This window comes from Eretmochelys imbricata, chromosome 1, assembly GCF_965152235.1.
Source record: "Eretmochelys imbricata isolate rEreImb1 chromosome 1, rEreImb1.hap1, whole genome shotgun sequence".
Lineage (NCBI taxonomy): Eukaryota > Metazoa > Chordata > Testudines > Cheloniidae > Eretmochelys > Eretmochelys imbricata.
Window position 1 is genome coordinate 224670462 of NC_135572.1, and position 18594 is coordinate 224689055.

General features: G+C 47.5%; 1 protein-coding gene across 1 annotated transcript; it reads right to left on the bottom strand.

Moving 5' to 3' along the window:
- Positions 1 to 2897: 2897 nt before the first annotated feature.
- On the bottom strand, positions 2898 to 15744 carry KLRG1 (killer cell lectin like receptor G1). Its single transcript, XM_077807383.1, has 5 exons — positions 15656 to 15744; positions 9993 to 10097; positions 8984 to 9135; positions 6768 to 6871; positions 2898 to 3689 (listed from the first exon to the last, which is right to left on the bottom strand). Exons 1-5 carry the CDS (start codon positions 15735 to 15737, stop codon positions 3578 to 3580), a joined length of 555 nt encoding a protein of 184 aa, XP_077663509.1. The 5' UTR covers positions 15738 to 15744; the 3' UTR covers positions 2898 to 3577.
- Positions 15745 to 18594: the final 2850 nt, after the last annotated feature.

Sequence of the window (18594 nt, forward strand, 5' to 3'; positions counted from 1 at the left end):
GTTCATGTCAAATTGGATAGAGAAAAAGGATGGACATCTCCAGCTGTTATAAAGAAAAAGAATCCAGCACCCAGCTCATATGTGATCAAGACCAACAGTAGAGAGTTCAACAGCAACCACTGACATCTAAAGTTTGTTCCTCAGAAAGAACGATGAACAGAACAAATGGTACAGATGGCAGATGCAGAAGACGATGACGACTCAAGGATTCCAAACTGACCACAGCCAGTTGTTGCAACTAATGGATAGCCAGATGATCAAGTTGTTACACATTTGGGTCATGTAACTAGAAAACCTGTACGCTTCAGAGACACTTAATAGACTTACCTGTACTGAACCTCAAAAAGACCATGATAGTGTAAATATTGTAAATGGTAGGAATGTAGAACTTAAAGGGGGGAGATGTAATGGAAGGCCAAACTGTATTATACTGTTCAGCCACTAGCTGGCACTGTGTGCAACACACCATTGTTAGACGAACCTCAGGCCTGGTCTCCAGTACAGAGTTAGGTTGATGTAAGGCAGCTTACGTTGACCTAACTACGTAACATGTAGCTCCAACTGATGTAACTTGCTCCCTACGCTGACTTAATAATTCCACCTCCATGAGAGGTGTAGCGCTTAGGTCGATGTAGTTAGGTTGATGCAGTATCAATGTACACGCTGCACTGCTTACACTGAGTATTGCTGCCTTTTAGAAGCAGTCCCACAGTGCCCCACGATGACAGTTAAATCAGTGCAAGCACTCCTGGTGAGGATCTGCACCACCAACACAAGGAACGTAGTGTGGATGTTCAAAAGCAATTTAATTACGTCGGCGTACAGCCACCACAGTAACTTAGGTCGACTTACTTTTGTAGTGTAGACTTGCCCTCAGCTATACCTGGCAGAGTTTTAAAAGATTTTATGATAAACACATCTGGTGTGTATAACCAAGCTCTGTAGCTAGCCAACATCTGACACAGGAGCATAACAGCTCCACCCCACATCTTGGGAGGAAGAAGGGGGTGCCAGCAGCCCTGACCATAGGGGAGGGAGGGATAGGGGTGCAACAAAGTGGGGCCCAGGCCTTTTTTTCTCTGGCTGGCTCTGAGCACAAACCCAGCAACCACCACCTCCCTCCTGGCCACACCCAGACAGCAGCGGAGGAGGTAATGGGGAGGGGCATTCGCATCCCCACCCAACAGGGGAGCCCCTGCCAGTGTTCTGGCACTATGGGTATGGGGGTGGGAAGGCCCTGGCACTTCCCCAAGTTCCCTGCTCCAGGCAAGGCAGCAGAGGGGAGGAGGACTGCAGCCTGGATGTTGGGAAGCAAAGGCGCTGAGGGCCCAGGGAACTGCATGGTACCTCCCCCTTGCTCTCCAGACTGTGCCTTGCTCTGGCCCAGGTGCCCAGGTGCAGCATGTCCCTTCCACAAGGCAAATACTAGAATAGGACGTGCCAAGCCCAGGTCCCCACTGCATTACCTCCTGTGCAAGTGATGGGTCTCCCGCCGGAGAGCCACTCTGCTATGCTGTCTTGGGCATGGCCAAGAGGGGAAATGACAGCTGCTGCTGAGTCTCTGCTCAGAGCCAGCCAAGGGGGGTGGGGTGCCCCCCCTCCACATTGTGCCCATCAGTAATGCTGTTCCACAGGGTTCCAGAAATATTCAAGTGCTGCCATGTCTCCCTTTCTTTTTCCATGTAAGTGATCCCCTCCCAAGCAACACCCCACACCATTCAAAAAAAAATCATGGCACTACCATGCCATTTGCTGCCACCCCACTGCTCGCTCTGGTTGTATGTTCTATTCCTTTTCTGCCCTGTTTCTGTCTTGCCCACTTGGACTGTAAGCTCATCAGGGCCGGGACCATCTATTACTCTGCGTTTGTGCAGCGGTGAGCATAATGGGGGCCCATTCGTAGTTGGTCCCAAGGCACTACCATAATACACGCGATTATTAAATAATAACTACCCCAGAAGTACAGGCCTGAACCACTCAAGCTAAAGGAGGCCTGTAATTAGGCCTGGCAGAATTTGATTTTTATTCTTTTACAATTTCAATGGCTAATATTGATGTTAAATATTATTTTAGACTTTTAACTATTTAAATGTTATAGTTGTGGCAAATTATGGAGGAGTCAGGCAATATTTAATGACAGTAGATGTTGAAATTCAAAAAGTTAAAGCTGTATAACCATTAAAACACAAACTGTCAACATCACAAGTCAAAATACACAAAGTAAATAACCATAAATCAAACTCTAATAAGTTCTCAAGTAGCATTTATCTTACTTTGCCTCTGTAAATTTTGATTATCAATGGAAATATTTTTTCAGTTTGTGTGTACAGTGAAATCAACGTTTACCAACATTTACCAATAAAAGTCAAATCCTTCCAAATCTCATATATTGCTGAACAGTTCTGATTTGCTCCAAAAGAGGACAGTGGTGATACAGACTAGCTGGTTCGTTACACTACTGGACATAGATTGGTGCCTCTCCACACTAGGGGGCACAAGCTAAAGGCGAGGACACGTGACCTCCCCAAGTTTTTCCTCCCCTCCCCCAGCCCGGGGCCCCCGTGCTCCCTGCCCGCTTCCTTCCCCGGGCTTGGCTTCCGGGGACAGTGGTCGAATATGCTGATGGCTAGGGGGCTCCAGCTCACTGGGCCGCTGTCCCTGGAAGCCAAGCCTGGGTGGGGAGCAGCCCAACACCGCTGCAGCTAGGCACTCTTCCAGGAGCTGCTCTGCTGCACCGGGCAGCATTCCAGCGTGACCGGAAGAGGCTCTAGTCCAGCCCCTTCTGCTACAGCTCTGGCCCTGTCCCGCTCCCCTCCCGAGCAGCTACTGCAGGGGCATTTGATCCTGCATTCCCCCCCCCCGACGCATCACCTCAAATATTGGAGTTAGAAGTTTACTTTTATTTCTGGGTTGACACATTCTCATTTCACCTTCCTCTGTTCCTTTCACAGCACTCCTAGTCTTGGGCACAAATGAGAGACAGATTTTGGGAGTGCAATGGAAGCTAGTTTACTGTACAGCAAGTAGAGAACAATTCAGTAGGGGCAGAAGGCCCAGTTTCTGCAGCATTCCTGGTGCCAAAGAAATGAGAAACGTGGACTGAAAATAAAGTCTGTCATCTGATCAGCAACACAGAAGTCTAACCCTAAGGGGTCACTGGGCCCAGCCTCTGTCACACTAATGACCTACGCACTGGGGCAGAGTGAGAAAAACTAAGACTCGGAATCACACTCAAAACTTTCCATGGCAACAAAGATAACGTCAGCAGGTCTCTGCAATGCTCCCAGCCCTGAAAGATGAGGACTGAAAATGGATCTAGGTTTTCTGCACAGAACTCATCCTCAGAGCTCCAGCCTCAGGGAACTGAGAGTCCATGAATCAGATTTCAGTCTCCTACATGGCTGTGCAATTCTGACTCATTTCAACAGAGGGCAATGGTGACACAAAACTCCTAGGAGCGTCACCAGCCTGGCCCCACTGGGAACAAGGATTAGGCATGTCTGGATGCACTGCTGCGGTCCGGATCCATTGGCTGGGTGTGAGTGAAGACTATTCTGTGGGAAAGTGCAGGAGGTGGTTACTTGGGGGATTTCTCACAGATCCACGGGCAATGAACTTCACAACTGGAGGCCTGGAGGGTACCCTGCAACAGGACGGCACAGTGCTGCACGGGGCTGTTAGAGATGACCCTGCAAAAGAGACACAGAGAACACAGACTGAGGAGAAATAGTAGGAGTCATCACTAAAAGGCAACCATAAAGAGTTTTCTGCCTTGTCAGGGGGAGGTGACAGGAACAGCCACAGAAGGGGCAGCTGTCACTGAATCCAAAACGAACACTAATAGAGACTGCATATATAGAATAACCCCCCTGGCCCATTATCATCATGATACCCATGCCAGTACTAGACAAGGACACGGTGAAGTGAATTAACTTTAGCAACTTGAGCGGTGTGTGTGTTCATGCCAGGAGCCATCTGGGTCAGGATGAGAGTGGCAAAGCTGGGAGCCTCAGCGAGAGACCATTCCTTCCAGGCGTTCTTTAGAACATGGAAGTTGGAATTCCAAAGGGAAACTGGTCAAGTAGTATAGCATAGGATGGGGAGTCATGAGGGCCTCATCCTACTTCTGTCAGTGACACACTGCGTGACCCTGTGCATGTTGGCTTGCTTCTCTGGGCCTCACCTTCCTTATCTGCAAAATAGGAATACCAACGCTGAGCTCCCCTACAGAGCGGGTGTCAGGCTAGCTCATTACTTGGAGTGCTCTGAGAAGGTGCTAGAGAGAGGGAAAGTGTTCTGCCATTATAATAAAGTCCCAGGGCCAAATCCTGAGGTCCTTATTCAGGCAACTGAATGAGTAAAAATGAAGGCTCAAATGCTGGTTTATAATGGTGTAAATCCAGAATAACTTTACTAACGCCAAAGGGCCTATGTCAGGTCTACACTATGGAGACTATAGCCGTAGCTATGCCAGTGTAGGAACACCATCTCCCCGAGTGACAGTAGCTAGGTCAATGGAAGCATTCTTCTGTTGACCTACTGGCAGCGGGGCTTAGGTCAGCAAAGCTACGACACTTGGGGGGGTGGGGTGGATTTTTTGACACAGCTATGTCAACCTAAATTTTAAGCTTAGACTAGGCCGAATTCTTCACTGCCTTGAACTTTTTGTGCCACTTGCACCAGTGCAAAGTGGGTGTGAAATGCTCCCAAATCAGAAAAGTAGGGCTTGATTCCGATCTGACTTAAACCAGTTTAACAGCAGTGGGACTCTAGACTGTAACCAGTGTAACTCTATTCATTTCAGTAGAATAATTCTTGATTTACAGAGCTGCAGTTAACATCAGTTTCAGAGCTGTAAGATTTTTATAGCTACTTTTCATAGGTATAAATGACATCATACTGTGCAAAGTGGCTGTCACGCTCCCCAGGAATACCCAGGGCTGTGAGGTACCTCACCACCACCACCTGCCATTAGCTTGAGGCAGTCTTGCCTGTGCCTGCTGTGGATTAGCTCTCTGAAACCACCAGCCTGTGGTAACATAAGCACACCATTCAGGCCTCACTCTTGCTCTACAGGTTAGTAATAGTCCCCAAGTCCTCTGAGCCTTCCCTGAAGTGTCCAGCCCCAGTATACTAGACACTCACAGAATTACCAGGCCTGCTGTTCCCAAAGGAATAGTACACAGCAGCTTGTCAGATTCAACTCAGGATCAGCATTTTGCTTAAATATATCTCAGTGCTGTGGTGTTAGAGTGAAAACAAGAATAAATTTATGATCAAAGCACAGCGATACAAGTGACAGTGAGTATGAGTATTGGAAACAAATGGTTACATACAAAAGAAAATCATAACACACTTTCTAGAGACAAAACTTAACTAACAAGTTATAAGCTTCTTTAACCAAGAGTGTCTCACCCACAGTTCTCTCCAGTGTTTTCAACTAAGCCTAGCTGAGAACGAGACCCCTCTTTCATGAAGCAAATATGCTATCTATTTACTTCCTAGGTGAAGGATGACATGTTGTTGTCTTGTCTCCCAAATACAGAAGAGTAAACCTTTGATGTGCACCTCAAGATAGTGTTCTCTCCCCCTACTCCACTGTGTGGTTCTTCCTGTTATTTTTCTCTGTCATGTTTTACAATCCTTCATGACCTCTCGAGGTCCCTTCCAGTCCTATGATTAACATGCAGTTTAGACTGATAAGAGGAAACCCATTGTGAACCACACAATAATTAATTAACATGTAAACAGCCATATAGATAAACATTTCTTGTCTGTCAGAAAACCTGTTATTGCTAGTGACCAGTCCCTAGACAAAGTCTATAAGAACTTGATTTTTAATGTATTTACATAACTCCTTACATAACATTCGTACACGTGCTTCATAATTATATAGATGATCAGTATGACGTTGGCTTTTATTTGAGACCTCACATGACATTCTTTGGTGAACTAGAATGAAAAGACCAGACCCAGGAGTTCCCTGTAGCTCCTCTGCACCCCTTTGCCAGTTGGCATTAAGAGGGTCTTGGGTCAGAGTAGTAGAGAAAAAGGCTCAATGGCCTTGGAGTCATGCTGATGGCGGTAGAGCAGAATTTGACAGTGCGTAAGCTCTGGTCTAAACTTAGAATTTAGGTCAACATACCTACAGCACCCAGAGATTAAAAAAATCCACAACCCCTGAGCGCTATAGCTATGCTGACCTAACATCTGGTGTAGATGCAGCTAGGTCAACGGAAGAATGCTTCTGTCCACCTAGCCATAGGCACTGAATCTGTGGGTGCTCCAGGGCTGCAGCACCCATAGAAAAAAAAAGTGGGTGCTCAGCACCCACCAGTTGCTCGGCAGCGGGCACTGGGGGGAGGGAGTGGAGAGGGGGGTGAGAAGAGGAGGAGCGAGGCAGCGCACGCTCGCGAGAAGTGGCGGAACAGGAGCGGGAACAGGCAGAGTGAGAGTGGGGGCTTGGGGAAAGGGGTGGAGTAGAGGCAGGGCCTTGGGGTGGAGCAGGGATGAAGCACCCATCCGGAAAGAAGAAAGTCAGCGCCTGTGCGTCCCTCAGGAATATTGTGTTCCTACATTGACAGGATAAACGCTTCCCTCAGTGTTGGGTGCATCTGCACTGTGGGGTTATGCCAGCATAGCTATGGTACTGTACCTGTACCTCAGTAGGTTTGCCTGGGTAAGGACTGATAAACACTGTTAGTACCTGAGGATCTAGCTCTTCCGAGTGCTGCTGTTTTTTTCAAAAACTGAAATCAAAAACTCACTTTGTATTGTTGAGTTTTGAGCCATCTTCCCAGGTCCAGTCAGTGCCTTTGCTCTTCCTCAGACCAATCCAGTGGGAATCTAGGTGCATTCCCAAGAACAGGTCCTAGAAGGGAGTGGGGAAGGACAAAGGAACTAATCAAAATCAACAGGAAAATTCAAGTCCTGATAGGCAAACAGAGCGATCAAATGTGAGGGAGCAAAATATACCAGCTGAGCCTAACTATTCTCAAGAACCTTTTATTTTCAGTGATTATTTTGTTTTAAATTTCCTGGGAATGTCTCTCTGTTTATTACAAAAATTCTAAAATGTGTGAAAATCAGTGCAAAAAATTAAACTTGACAGTTTTCTGCGTAAATATCCTGGTTAATATGGGGGGGGGACAGGAGGACAGAAAAAAAAGTAGCAGAGAAAAGTAAGAGTATTGAAAGTAAAAGCAGTTTAATGTTGTGGTTTATTTAATGAACTGTACATTAACAATTTGTGACTACATGTACACATGTGCATGCGCGTGTGTATCTTCTACCACATTGCTTTACGTTGACCAACAGCCTCACATTTACACTTAGACTAACTTATTATTAACATAAAACACAACTAATAGAATGCACTGGATTTTCTTAAGATAATCAGTATTTTCATGTACCTGAGTGGCCAAAAATTGGATGAAAAAAATCAATAAAAGCTAAATAATAACTTTTGTAAAACTTGGGAATTTTTCAGTAAAAATTGAAAGGACCTTAACCTTAAGAAGCTGCGGGGGCAGCGTGCAGAGCCCCTTGGCTGCTCCTATGCGTAGGAACCGGAGGGAGGACACCCCACTACTTCTGGGAGCTGCGCAGAGTGGGGCAAGCCCCTGACCCCACTCCCCAGCTGAAGCGCCGGAGAGGGCAAGCCCTGACCTCACTCTCCATCGGGCACTTGAGGGCCAAATTAAAACGTCTGGCGGGCCGGAGGCGGCCCCTGGGCCATAGTGTGCCCACCCTTGCCCTACAGGCTTTTATTTCCATTTGTCTGACTTTGAGCTTGTGTTCATTGTTCATAGAAAGAATAATTGTACACAATAAATTCCGCCTTGGAATAAATCCACAAAAGTTGAGGAAATCACTCAGAATGAATTTGCCCCACTGGGTTTCTACCTAAATCATAATAAATACACCATGCCTCCTGCTGCCAGGAATGGTGATGCAAAGAAGCAAACAGCAAAGCTGACATCTTCCAGCAATGAAGTGTCTTTGTGAGGCAAGTGTCTAGGAGGAGCCATAGAGATTCCTGGGGAATGGAAGCTTGGAGGCACCAGGGAGGGCTTCTGGCCATGTGGAGATAGGCCAGATTGGGAAACATCTCCAGGAAATCAAAGAATGTTTTCAGCAAAAGGGAGCCTATGGGTCACAACCTGTGCAGCATTAGGAACACAGTAGCACGTGGCTGGAGTACAGGGGTGATTTGTAGAAGGAAAATCCAGTGTATGTGGAACTCATGACAGGAGATATCAAGGGAGGCCCCAGGAACTGAGAAGTGGGTGGGGAACTTTCAGCCGAGGGGTCAGGGAGGTTTTCTGGCAGTAGAAAAATGGGTCGTACAGGGGTTGAGGACGGCTTCCAGCAGCAAGGACTGTGGTCAGGATTTGCTTAAGCAAGAGTCCCAACTAGCTTTGCCTAGTTTGCCTGGTGCCTGAAACTCTGAAGTGAGCTGTAGCTCACGAAAGCTTATGCTCAAATAAATTGGTTAGTCTCTAAGGTGCCACAAGTACTCCTTTTCTTTTTGCGAATACAGACTAACACGGCTGTTACTCTGAAATCTCTCATGGTCATCAGTTTTGTGCCCCCTACCTGGCACCTGAAGGTGAAAGACCTTACAGATGGCTCCCAGTATCACCCATACAATTGTGTTCAGTTGCTTACACTGGCTGAGCTAAGCTAACTCTCATCAGTGGAAACTATTGGCGGGGGCGGGGGAAAGGAGACACGGGCCAGAGGATGCAAAAAGGCTCCCATGCAACATCCTTCCCTGACTGCTGATCATAACCTCCCCAGGGGAGCCTCTTGGATGTAGACTGAAAATGTCAGCCTCCTGTGAAACATTGTTATAATCAAGGTTTTTTCTCTCCTTTATAGTAAATTGGTGTCGGCATGATAACATGCACTGGGGGCAAATCACAGAAGCATTTGCAAGACAACAAAAGAGCCTCATGTAATGATACTGACAGACTTTTACCATTTTCTTGGCATCACTGATCATCAGGAGATGTGATCCTTCTGCAGAACAGGATGCCTGGCTGGAATTCCAATCCTTTTTTATCTTGGAGAAATAGTAACAGCTGCTCCTGTAACCCAACCACTGGTCAGGGCATCCAGGATAGGAGCTATCTGCAAAGGAATCATAATAATGACTTTTCTCTATTTCTATTCACTCTGAAGAATTTTAGGGCATTTTATAGCCTGGATACATGCCGGGATTGTACATCCGCTTGCGGAAATGTAGCCACCTTGGGTAGAACACGACAGCCATGTGGAAATGATGGACTGTAATTAAGGCAGGGACCTGAGAGTCAGGAATAAAAGTATAAATGGCTATACAAGGCAATGGAATCACAGGCCCTTTGTGTAATTTGCACCACTCTGATACTGGGATAACTCCACAGACTTCAGTGGCTGCAGTTACTTAGTCCTGTGAGAGCAGAAATTAGCCCTCTGAAAGCAAGACAGGCACTGCGTGTGGTTGAAACACAGGGGAAAAGGTCACGACATACTGTGGGTGTGATCGTTTCACAGGATGAGAAGTGGAATAGGTGTGACTACAGCTTATAGCAGCTTGCAGCATATGCATATGGAGTTTAGCACCTTCTTGTGCATGCTACCCGCAGAATGTCATACCAGCAATACTTTTATTTCTCAATTCACTGTCTTAAGACTCATTTTTCTGGAAAAAAAAATTATATTTCATTTCATTGTTCTTCCTTTAACTAGGAAAAAAAGCCTAGGATAGATCCTCTGGGGTCTCCATAGCGGGTGACCTCAGTAAGCTGCAGGCAAGCTTCTGCTTTCCTTTACAGGAAGTAAAGCTTCCTTTACAGGAAGCTAGAGTATCTCCAGTGGCATTACTCCCGATTTGCCATAGTATAATGGTAATCAGAATCTTGCCTTCTCTGCTTAGGTGAATTGAGAACAGATCTCCCATCTTGTGATCTCAGGTAGTTCACATCAATGTCTCTTTGGTCACTCACCAATCCTCCAAACCGCCCACGCTACCACTGCAATCACCAGGAGCGTGCTCAGCATCCCAACACCTACAGCCAAGCTGCACAGGCCAGATGACCAGCGCTGGGGAGCTGAAAGAGAGAAAACAGGAACCATGGTAAATGTATGGTGTGTACACCTACCTGACTATGCATCCCCATTAATAGCTGTAATTTTTAGGCTTGTACACACACAGTACTGAACAATTTATAAATGGGTCCAACAATTACAGCATTCCTGTCCCAAACAGCTTATGGCTACAGAGAAGGCTATAGATTTTATACCCCAAAATGGACGCACTGCTTACATCTCCCTATAGTTCCTTTAATAATATATCCATACCCAGAAATGGCTACCTACATCTGCAAAACCCAGGCATCAGTAATTCCACAACACTGAACTCAACAGCCCTGCACAGTGCTATGGGATATTTTGCAGCAGGGAGCACTCCTGGTAAGGGAGCACCTTCCTCTGAAACAGAACTGACCCCAATATCTCAGAGTCCAGCTAGGGCACTGTGTGCACGGGGATGGTGCATGTGACTCAACAAGAAGCGCTGTTCCTGAAGAATCATTACTGACTCCAATGTTCCACTGTGGTGCTGAAGAATGATTTTGTGCTGCTGGAGCCACTACTTTTCATATACAATGTAAAAATAAGACCTTCTCCACATGTTGATTTAAAGATGCCCTGGTACCTTCTGCCTGAGTAGGTAGTTTTAATCTCAGCATCCTGCCCAGGTTCCTAATCATATAACTACATTCTGCCTCTCTAGAATTCTTCCTGGAGTTTCAGATGGAAAAGTTACTCCCTTCCTCTGGCATTGATCATGTCTTCGTTCATCTCTGTACAATGCCTAGGAGACCTTTGGATAACAATTCATTATTATTATTATTATAGTTTTACTAGCACAATGTGGCTGTTGAGTGCTTCAAGATATTGGACTCAGTCTGAGGGCCTGAGAAATCCTGCAAACCCTGATGTTAGGAGGGAAGGGAGAGCTCCATATCCATCACATAATCTTTTGCACACATTGATTATAAACAGAAAATAGCTCAAACAGGAGATAAATCTCTGCTCACATTTAACACTGAATTCTGGTTTCACAGTTCTGAAAGGTTGCCTGTCCAAACTTTTCAGTTCCTCCCTCTCTCCCCACTTCTCAAAAACAGAGTGTGTCCCGGACCCTCCTCTCTCAACTTCCCAGTCCAGACGTTGCATCTTTCCCACAAAACCAAAGTTCCCGCTGCCATGAAAAACTAATTTCAGCACAGTATGAATGAGGCAAGACGAAAATAAAAGTGTGATGGGTACTGTTGCTTGGTTACATCTTCCCCAAACTGTAGCTGTGCTGGCTATGTTATTATTTTGACTTTTAAATGTCCCTCTCACTGGGCTCTTGGCACATGTACAATGAAAGGATCACAAATCAGAAATAAATGTATCACTATAAGTTCATCTGCCTTAATCAGTTAGTCCCAATAAGTTATCAATATCCCTTGAACTCACATACACTTTCCTAATCTTGCCTCTTCCCCAAAAGTTGGGGAAGCTAAAAGGCCTTGAACCAGACTATCAAGGTCAGCAGACTCAGGATCCAGGAGGCAGATGGAAACAAACCAAAATAAATGCTCTGGTACCCTTCCAAGATTCAGCCACAAGACTTCACTCACAGTCAATTGTATAGATGTTCAAAATGTGATCATGCTTGATCCTTGGGCTTGGTTCCCCCTCACTGCGGTGCAAAGACACCCATGGGCTCTGCGTGTTTGGTTTCTCCTAAGTGAGGCACATTACACCACTGGGCTTCTTGAGCTTGGCTCTCCTTTGGAGGGGGCGGGAGGGGGTCAGATGCTCCCTTGGGCTCCACTAGGCTCCTTAGGTTTGGCCCCTTCTTGACTGGGGAAAGTGACAGTATTCTCCCAAGGCCAATCAATCACTCACAGTAGATTGCACAGACCTTCATAATAGGATCATCCCTCTCCTTTCCTACATGCTCACAGTGAGCTGATTTCTTTTGTCGTCACCCACAATTATTTGAGCCCTGGGTTCAGTGGCTCCTCTCCTTAGCCTGGGCAAAGGGCCTTTAGCCATGGGCAGCGGGTATCGGGCTGGGAGAGGGACAGGCGTGGCTCACCCATGCTCCACCCCCAAACCTCCTGCTGCTTCCCACTCTGCGGTGGCATCAGCCTCCCTCCCTCCTGGAGCTTCAGGGCTGGGGGACCTGTGGTGACACTGCCCTCCCTCCCTCCAGGGCTGGGGGCACTAGCCTGGGGCAGGGGCCAGCAGCCACAGTGGGAGGACTCTGGGTTCCGGCAGAAGGGGCAAGGCCCTGGGCAGAAGGGGCAGGGCTGGCGGCTAGTCTCCCCCAGCCAGCGATTCACGCACTGCCCATGCTTTCTGTTGTGGGCAGGTTTGTGCATGCCCACCTCCCCGGGACTTCAACAGGTGAGCAATGAAATAATTAATACTTGAAATGTCACCATTGTTATCCTTGTGTATCTGGCTTGGCTCCCACTGAGATAAATAGGGCAGTTCACACTACACAGAGTTATTGTTTCAGATTCTGGAAACACAGATAGAGATCACTGCATACATTCAGCTCCTGTTTTCAAGGCTAGTGTATCTCCCCAACCAACCATTACAGACTTTGAAAAACACACGAAAACTTGAATTTTGGAGAATAAGGTAGCAGCATACAAGCAGTGTTGGTATGCCGCACTGGTGCATACTGGCTGAATCTGAGTCTTGGCACGATCCATCCAACTAAGGAGGAAAGAAAACTCCAGAGTTGAGGGTCCTTCAGTGAGAATTTAGGGCCTGTAGTTCTGCCCTGTTGAACCAAGTTGCTGTAGGCCTGAGGGCCTCTGCTGATCTCAGCTGTTATGGTATCACATGAGGAGAGAGGCTTTGTGTGGGGAAAGGGAAAAAACCACTATGAGATGAAACTGAACAAGAGGTGGAAATCTCACACTGAATAATCACGAAATATTTCCTAACAGCGAGGAACCTGTGAAACTAGAGAAGAGTCTCCCCCTAGGAAGAGGAGGGAACCTTTTTACAGACAGGACATTTAAACAAGAACTGGACAAAGCTCTTGGAGAGTTGACTGTGGTGAACTGCATTGTTCCCCAGGGAATGACAAGATGTGACCCAATAAGAGGTAGTAACAGCCTTGCTTCAGCCCAGAGAAAGATACTTCATTTGGAGAAATGAGGTGGACAGTGACCAGATGCTGTTTCCTGGGGAGGCAGAGGGATATGGGTTTGAAGAGAAGCTTCCCCTTTTCTGTTCCTCTGGTTTTGGCTCAGCAGGGGACAATGTGAAAAGGGAGATTTTGAAACAAAAGAGAAACTGCAAACATATAACTGAAATATACACAGTACAATCCCCATCTCCCACGTATTGGACTTGAAACACAGCCAGAAAACATAGCCAAAATCAAGGAGGTTTCCTACCAACTAAGTGAGACTTCACTGGCAGGTGGATATTTGAAGTTTCCTATAGCAGCTTTGTTCAAACAGATCAATATCTAGGCATGTGGCAACAACAGCCACAGGCACCAGGAATGTGTGTTTTAGCTGCATACACAGAAGCATCTGTGGCTAACTGGCTCTGTGGAGGAGGGGAAAGCAGTGGACGTGTTGTTCCTTGACTTTAGCAAAGCTTTTGACACGGTCTCTCACAGTATTCTTGCCAGCAAGTTAAAGTAGTATGGGCTGGATGAATGGACGATAAGGTGGCTAGAAAACTGGCTAGATTGTCGGGCTCAACGGGTAGTGATCAATGGCTCCATATCTAGTTGGCAGCCGGTATCAAGTGGAGTGCCCCAAGGGTCGGTCCTGGGACCGGTTTTGTTCAATATCTTCATAAGTGATCTGGAGGATGGTGTGGATTGCACCCTCAGCAAGTTTGAAGATGACACTAAACTGGGAGGAGAGGCAGATACGCTGGAGGGTAGGGATAGGATACAGAGGGACCTAGACAAATTAGAGGATTGGGACAAAAGAAATCTGATGAGGTTCAACAAGGACAAGTGCAGAATCCTGCACTTAGAACGGAAGAATCCCATGCACCGCTACAGACTAGGGACCGAATGGCTAGGCTGCAGTTCTGCAGAAAAGGACCTAGGGGTTACAGTGGATGAGAAGCTGGATGAGTCAACAGTGTGCCGTTGTTGCCAAGAAGGTCAATGGCATTTTGGGATGTATAAGTAGGGGCATTGCCAGCAGATCGAGGGACGTGATCGTTCCCCTCTATTGGACATTGGTGAGGCCTCATCTGGAGTACTGTGTCCAGTTTTGGGCCCCACACTACAAGAAGGATGTAGAAAAATTGGAAAACGTCCAGTGGAGGGCAACAAAAATGATTCGGGGACTGGAACACATGACTTATGAGGAGAGGCTGAGGGAACTGGGCTTGTTTAGTCTGCGGAAGAGAAGAATGAGGGGGGATTTCCACTACCTGAAAGGGGGTTCCAAAGAGGACGGATCTAGACTGTTCAGTGGTAGCAGATGACAGAACGAGGAGTAATGGTCTCAAGTTGCAGTGGGGGAGGTTTAGGTTGGATATTAGGAAAAACTTTTTCACTAGGAGGGTGGTGAAACACTGGAATGCGTTACCTAGGGAGCTGGTGGAATCTCCTTCCTTCGAAGTTTTTAAGGTCAGGCTTGACCAAGCCCTGGCTGCAATGATTTAGTTGGGGATTGGTCCTGCTTTGAGCAGGACGTTGAACTAGATGACCCCCTGAGGTTCCTTCCAACCCTGATATTGTATGATTCTATGATCTCTTCTTGAGACAGTGAAGCAATAGCCTCGCTCTACACAGTTCTGATGAGATCCTACCTGGAATATTACATTCAGTGTGGGCACCTCATTATTAGACATTAGCAAACTGGGGGGAGTTCAGAGAAGAACAAAAATGATCAGGGGATTGGAAGGAAACAATTATAAGGAGAAATTAAGAGAGCTAAAAATCAATCTTAACTAAATCACAACTAAGGTGGGGACTTCATAAGAGCCCGCAAATATCTGAAGGGTGTAAACTGCAAAAGGGCAGAGGAAGCTATGGAAGGAAAAATATAAGATGAATTCCAGGAAAATCTTCCTGATAGTGAGATGTGTTGAGCTGTGGAATGGTCTCTTAGGAGAAGAGATGGAAGCTCTGTCACAAGGGGACTTTTAAAACTAGACTGAAGAAAACACTGAAAAAAATATAATATGCCACATGGAACAATCTTGCACTCGCCCTTGGAAGACAGACAGGATGATCTAAAAGATCTTTTCCCTTACTCATGTATGATTCATATATGCCAATAATTTATCTGTACCTTCATCTTTATTAATCTACATAGGCTTAAATTCTCCAGTCTATTGTCATGCAGTGAAGTTCAAGCAAGCTACAGATTTCAGGTGCCCAACCTGAGAATCCTACTAGGGGCCTTACTTTCAGAGATGCTGTGCTCTTTCAGCTACCGCTGATTTCCGATAGTTGTGAGTGCTCAGCACTTTTAAAAATCAAACCCAAGATGTCTCAAGCTGGACACCCAAAATCAATGGCCAGCTCTAAACATTTCTGCCATAGCTCCTGTAGATACCATATGACAGAGCCTTTGCTCTGGGATTCACCGATTTCATTTGGCTTGCTTACCTCTCTTTGTCACGTCGTCGTCGGCACAGACTGGCGGTGTCCGTGAAAACCGTACAGAAGTATAGATTATTTCTTCACTCATTTCAGCCACAGAGGTTTCTGCCCTGCTTACCTCCATGCCAAGATGAGGTGTGTATGGCAAGCAGTTTGAATCAGGCTGTTGCGCGAAAGAGCTCAGAATAAGGCAAAACAGGAAACCTGAGGCTGCATTTAAATAAAAAAACATGCAATCTGGCAGCCTCCACCTCTAGCTGTGTGAAATAAATGAATTCAAGGAAGGGGTAGCTTAAATGGAGGCAAGAGCAAATACACTGATACAAAACAGAGGGAGTACCAGGAAACAGATTATTATGATCGGTGTAATAAGCAGCAGTCACCAGTACATCAACTGCCTAATCATTGCCAAGCACTTTGGAGGCAACACAGCCAAGATGAGTTTTAAGAGGAGATTTGAGGAGGACAAGGTGGCGGCTTTGCAGACTTTTACAGAGAGCTCTTTCCAGGCATAAGGGGCAGCATGGTAGAAAGTGCAAAGTTGTTCTTGGAAAATTGACAATTTCAGCAAATGGGCAATGAAAACTAGAATCAGTGGCAGAACAGAGGCAACCGTCACATCTCAAAAGTGTATATGAGATGACAGATAAAAGTGAAGCTCATCCATGAAGGCCTTTTAAAGGGAAGACAAATAGTGTTTGATGCGGTAGAGACGGGGAAGAGAGTGGAGGGATGCAGAGAAGGAGGAAATGGTCAAAGTGATAAAACAAGTAAATGATTTTTACAGCAATGCTTTGAATGAAGGTAAGTGGAACAAAAAGTGGTTTCTCAAGTCCAGAGAGGAGGAACTTGTAGTTGAGACATGAGATAAACTTCACCTTATCTATACAGTGGATCTTAAAGACATTATTCAGGAAGAACCAGCAAGCAGTAGATACAGCTTGGATGTGAGTATCTAGACCAGTGGTTCTCAACCTATTTATCATTATGGGCCACATATGCTGTGTGGGGGACCAGGCAGCAGCCAGCTGTTCGGACCCCGAGCTCCACCCTGCGGGGCTAGTGGCAGCCAACAACCCACCACACAGCACAGCAGATGGGAACCCACAGCCTTTAGCACACAGCTGAACTGGGCCGCAGCTGTGTCCTAATTGGGCCGCATGCAGCCTGCGGGTTGAGAACCGCTGATTTAGACAGAGGACCAAGTCAAAGGTGACACTCAGTTACAGGTCTGAGTGACAAAGAGGATGGGTGGCGTAATCCATCGTGAGTGAAAAAGGGAGGATAGAGGCTTGAGGGAAAAGATTAAGAGCTTTGTTTTGGCCATGTTGAGCTTCAGCCGATGGCTGAAAGTCCATGAGAAGATGTCAGACCAGCCTAGATTTTAGCTAGGACAGGAAACAGTGGAGAGGTGTATCTGTGAGCCATTAGTGTAGATATAATTTACTTAAATTTACAAATAACTATAAAGATGCCTATCCAAGTCCCTTGGTGCCTTAACACTCATTAATACAATTCAAACCTCAGCAACATTAAAATGATCACGTCAGCAGAAGCTTACCAGCCACCTACAGAAGCTCCTTTCTTCCCCTTCACGGTCTAAGACACATACCCTCAGCCCTCTCCAAAAACCTTATCAAACAGGTGTCGTTTGTAGCGTGCCTGGAAAATAACCAGATTCTGACTATTTCAGACCAAGAGGGGGAGGAGATCCCAGAGACGCCGAGCCCTCACAGAGAGAGCACCCTGCCAGACACTCCCCTCTTTCCTAACTAGGGGGCTCCGCTGGAGTGCCCCGGGACTGCAGCCGTGGCAGTAAGGCAGAGATAGGGGTGATCCCTCAGGGAGGCTGGTCATACGCCACCGAGGTCTTTATCCAGGAGTAATCAATTATTTTTTGTGAAGGTCCAAATTTCTTGGTCAAGGCATAGTCGGGGTCCAGACTCCAGAGAAACGTTTTCACGCCACAATAATGACCACCGTAAGTGAATAAAAGGACTTTGCAGCCCATTACAAAGCGTCCAGCAGTCGGGATTTGGCCCACGGTCGGCCTATTGACTAACCCTGGCTCACACCCAAGAGCTTGCTCTCCATGTAGAGGCCTGTGGGCAGCCAGGGCAGATCCCGAAGCTCGGCTATGACAGGTTCCCAGCGGCTCCCCCTGGCTTTCAGGTGCAGCCCTGAGGGGTCCCCGGGGGGAGCTCCGGCTCCCCACCGCACGGCAGGGCCGCGAGCTCTCGGCCAGGCGCAGAGGCGGGACGCGAGCCCACATCCCCCAGGAACCGCGGGGGTCGCAGCGCTTAGGGGACCCGGCCGCGGCGGCCGGTTGCTTCCCTCGCCCACCCCCGCCCGCGGCTGCCAGGGCCCCGGGGACCCCGCCGCAGCGCCCGGGCTACGACCCCCGGGCAGGGAAACCAGGGGGCGGGGCCTGCCATGGCCCGGGGGCTTCCACCATCTCCCCCCGCCCCGCGCTCGGGCTAGAGAGCCGCCCAGCGAGCATCGGGGTCTCAGGACTACAACTCCCAGCAGGCACCGCGCCCGCCTTCTCCCAGCGCGTGGGGGGTGGCGGTGGTGGGAAAATCAGATGATGGGTGAGGAGCGCGTGAGGGTCTCGTGAGCCAGCCTCGAGAGGCGGCCGGGGTGCGGCTATGTTCGGTAACCAGCCCTGAGCTGCCATTGGGAGAGAGCATTTTGCGGGGTGGGTCCTCCTTCTGTGACTCTCATCGCTCATTGGATCTTCTCATGTGCCAATTTTTGAATTCCACTATTCATTGGAAGAGATGAAGTCGTAGGCGGGGCCTCCGTGGTCGTTCTCCCAGCCCATTGGACAAATAAGGGGAGACAGCGTCGTTCTTGCTCTGGAACCGTCACCCATTAATTGGATGAGGAGAGCTCTGGGGGCCAGGCGCCTTCTATCCCCACCTCTCATTGGGCGAAAAGTATCC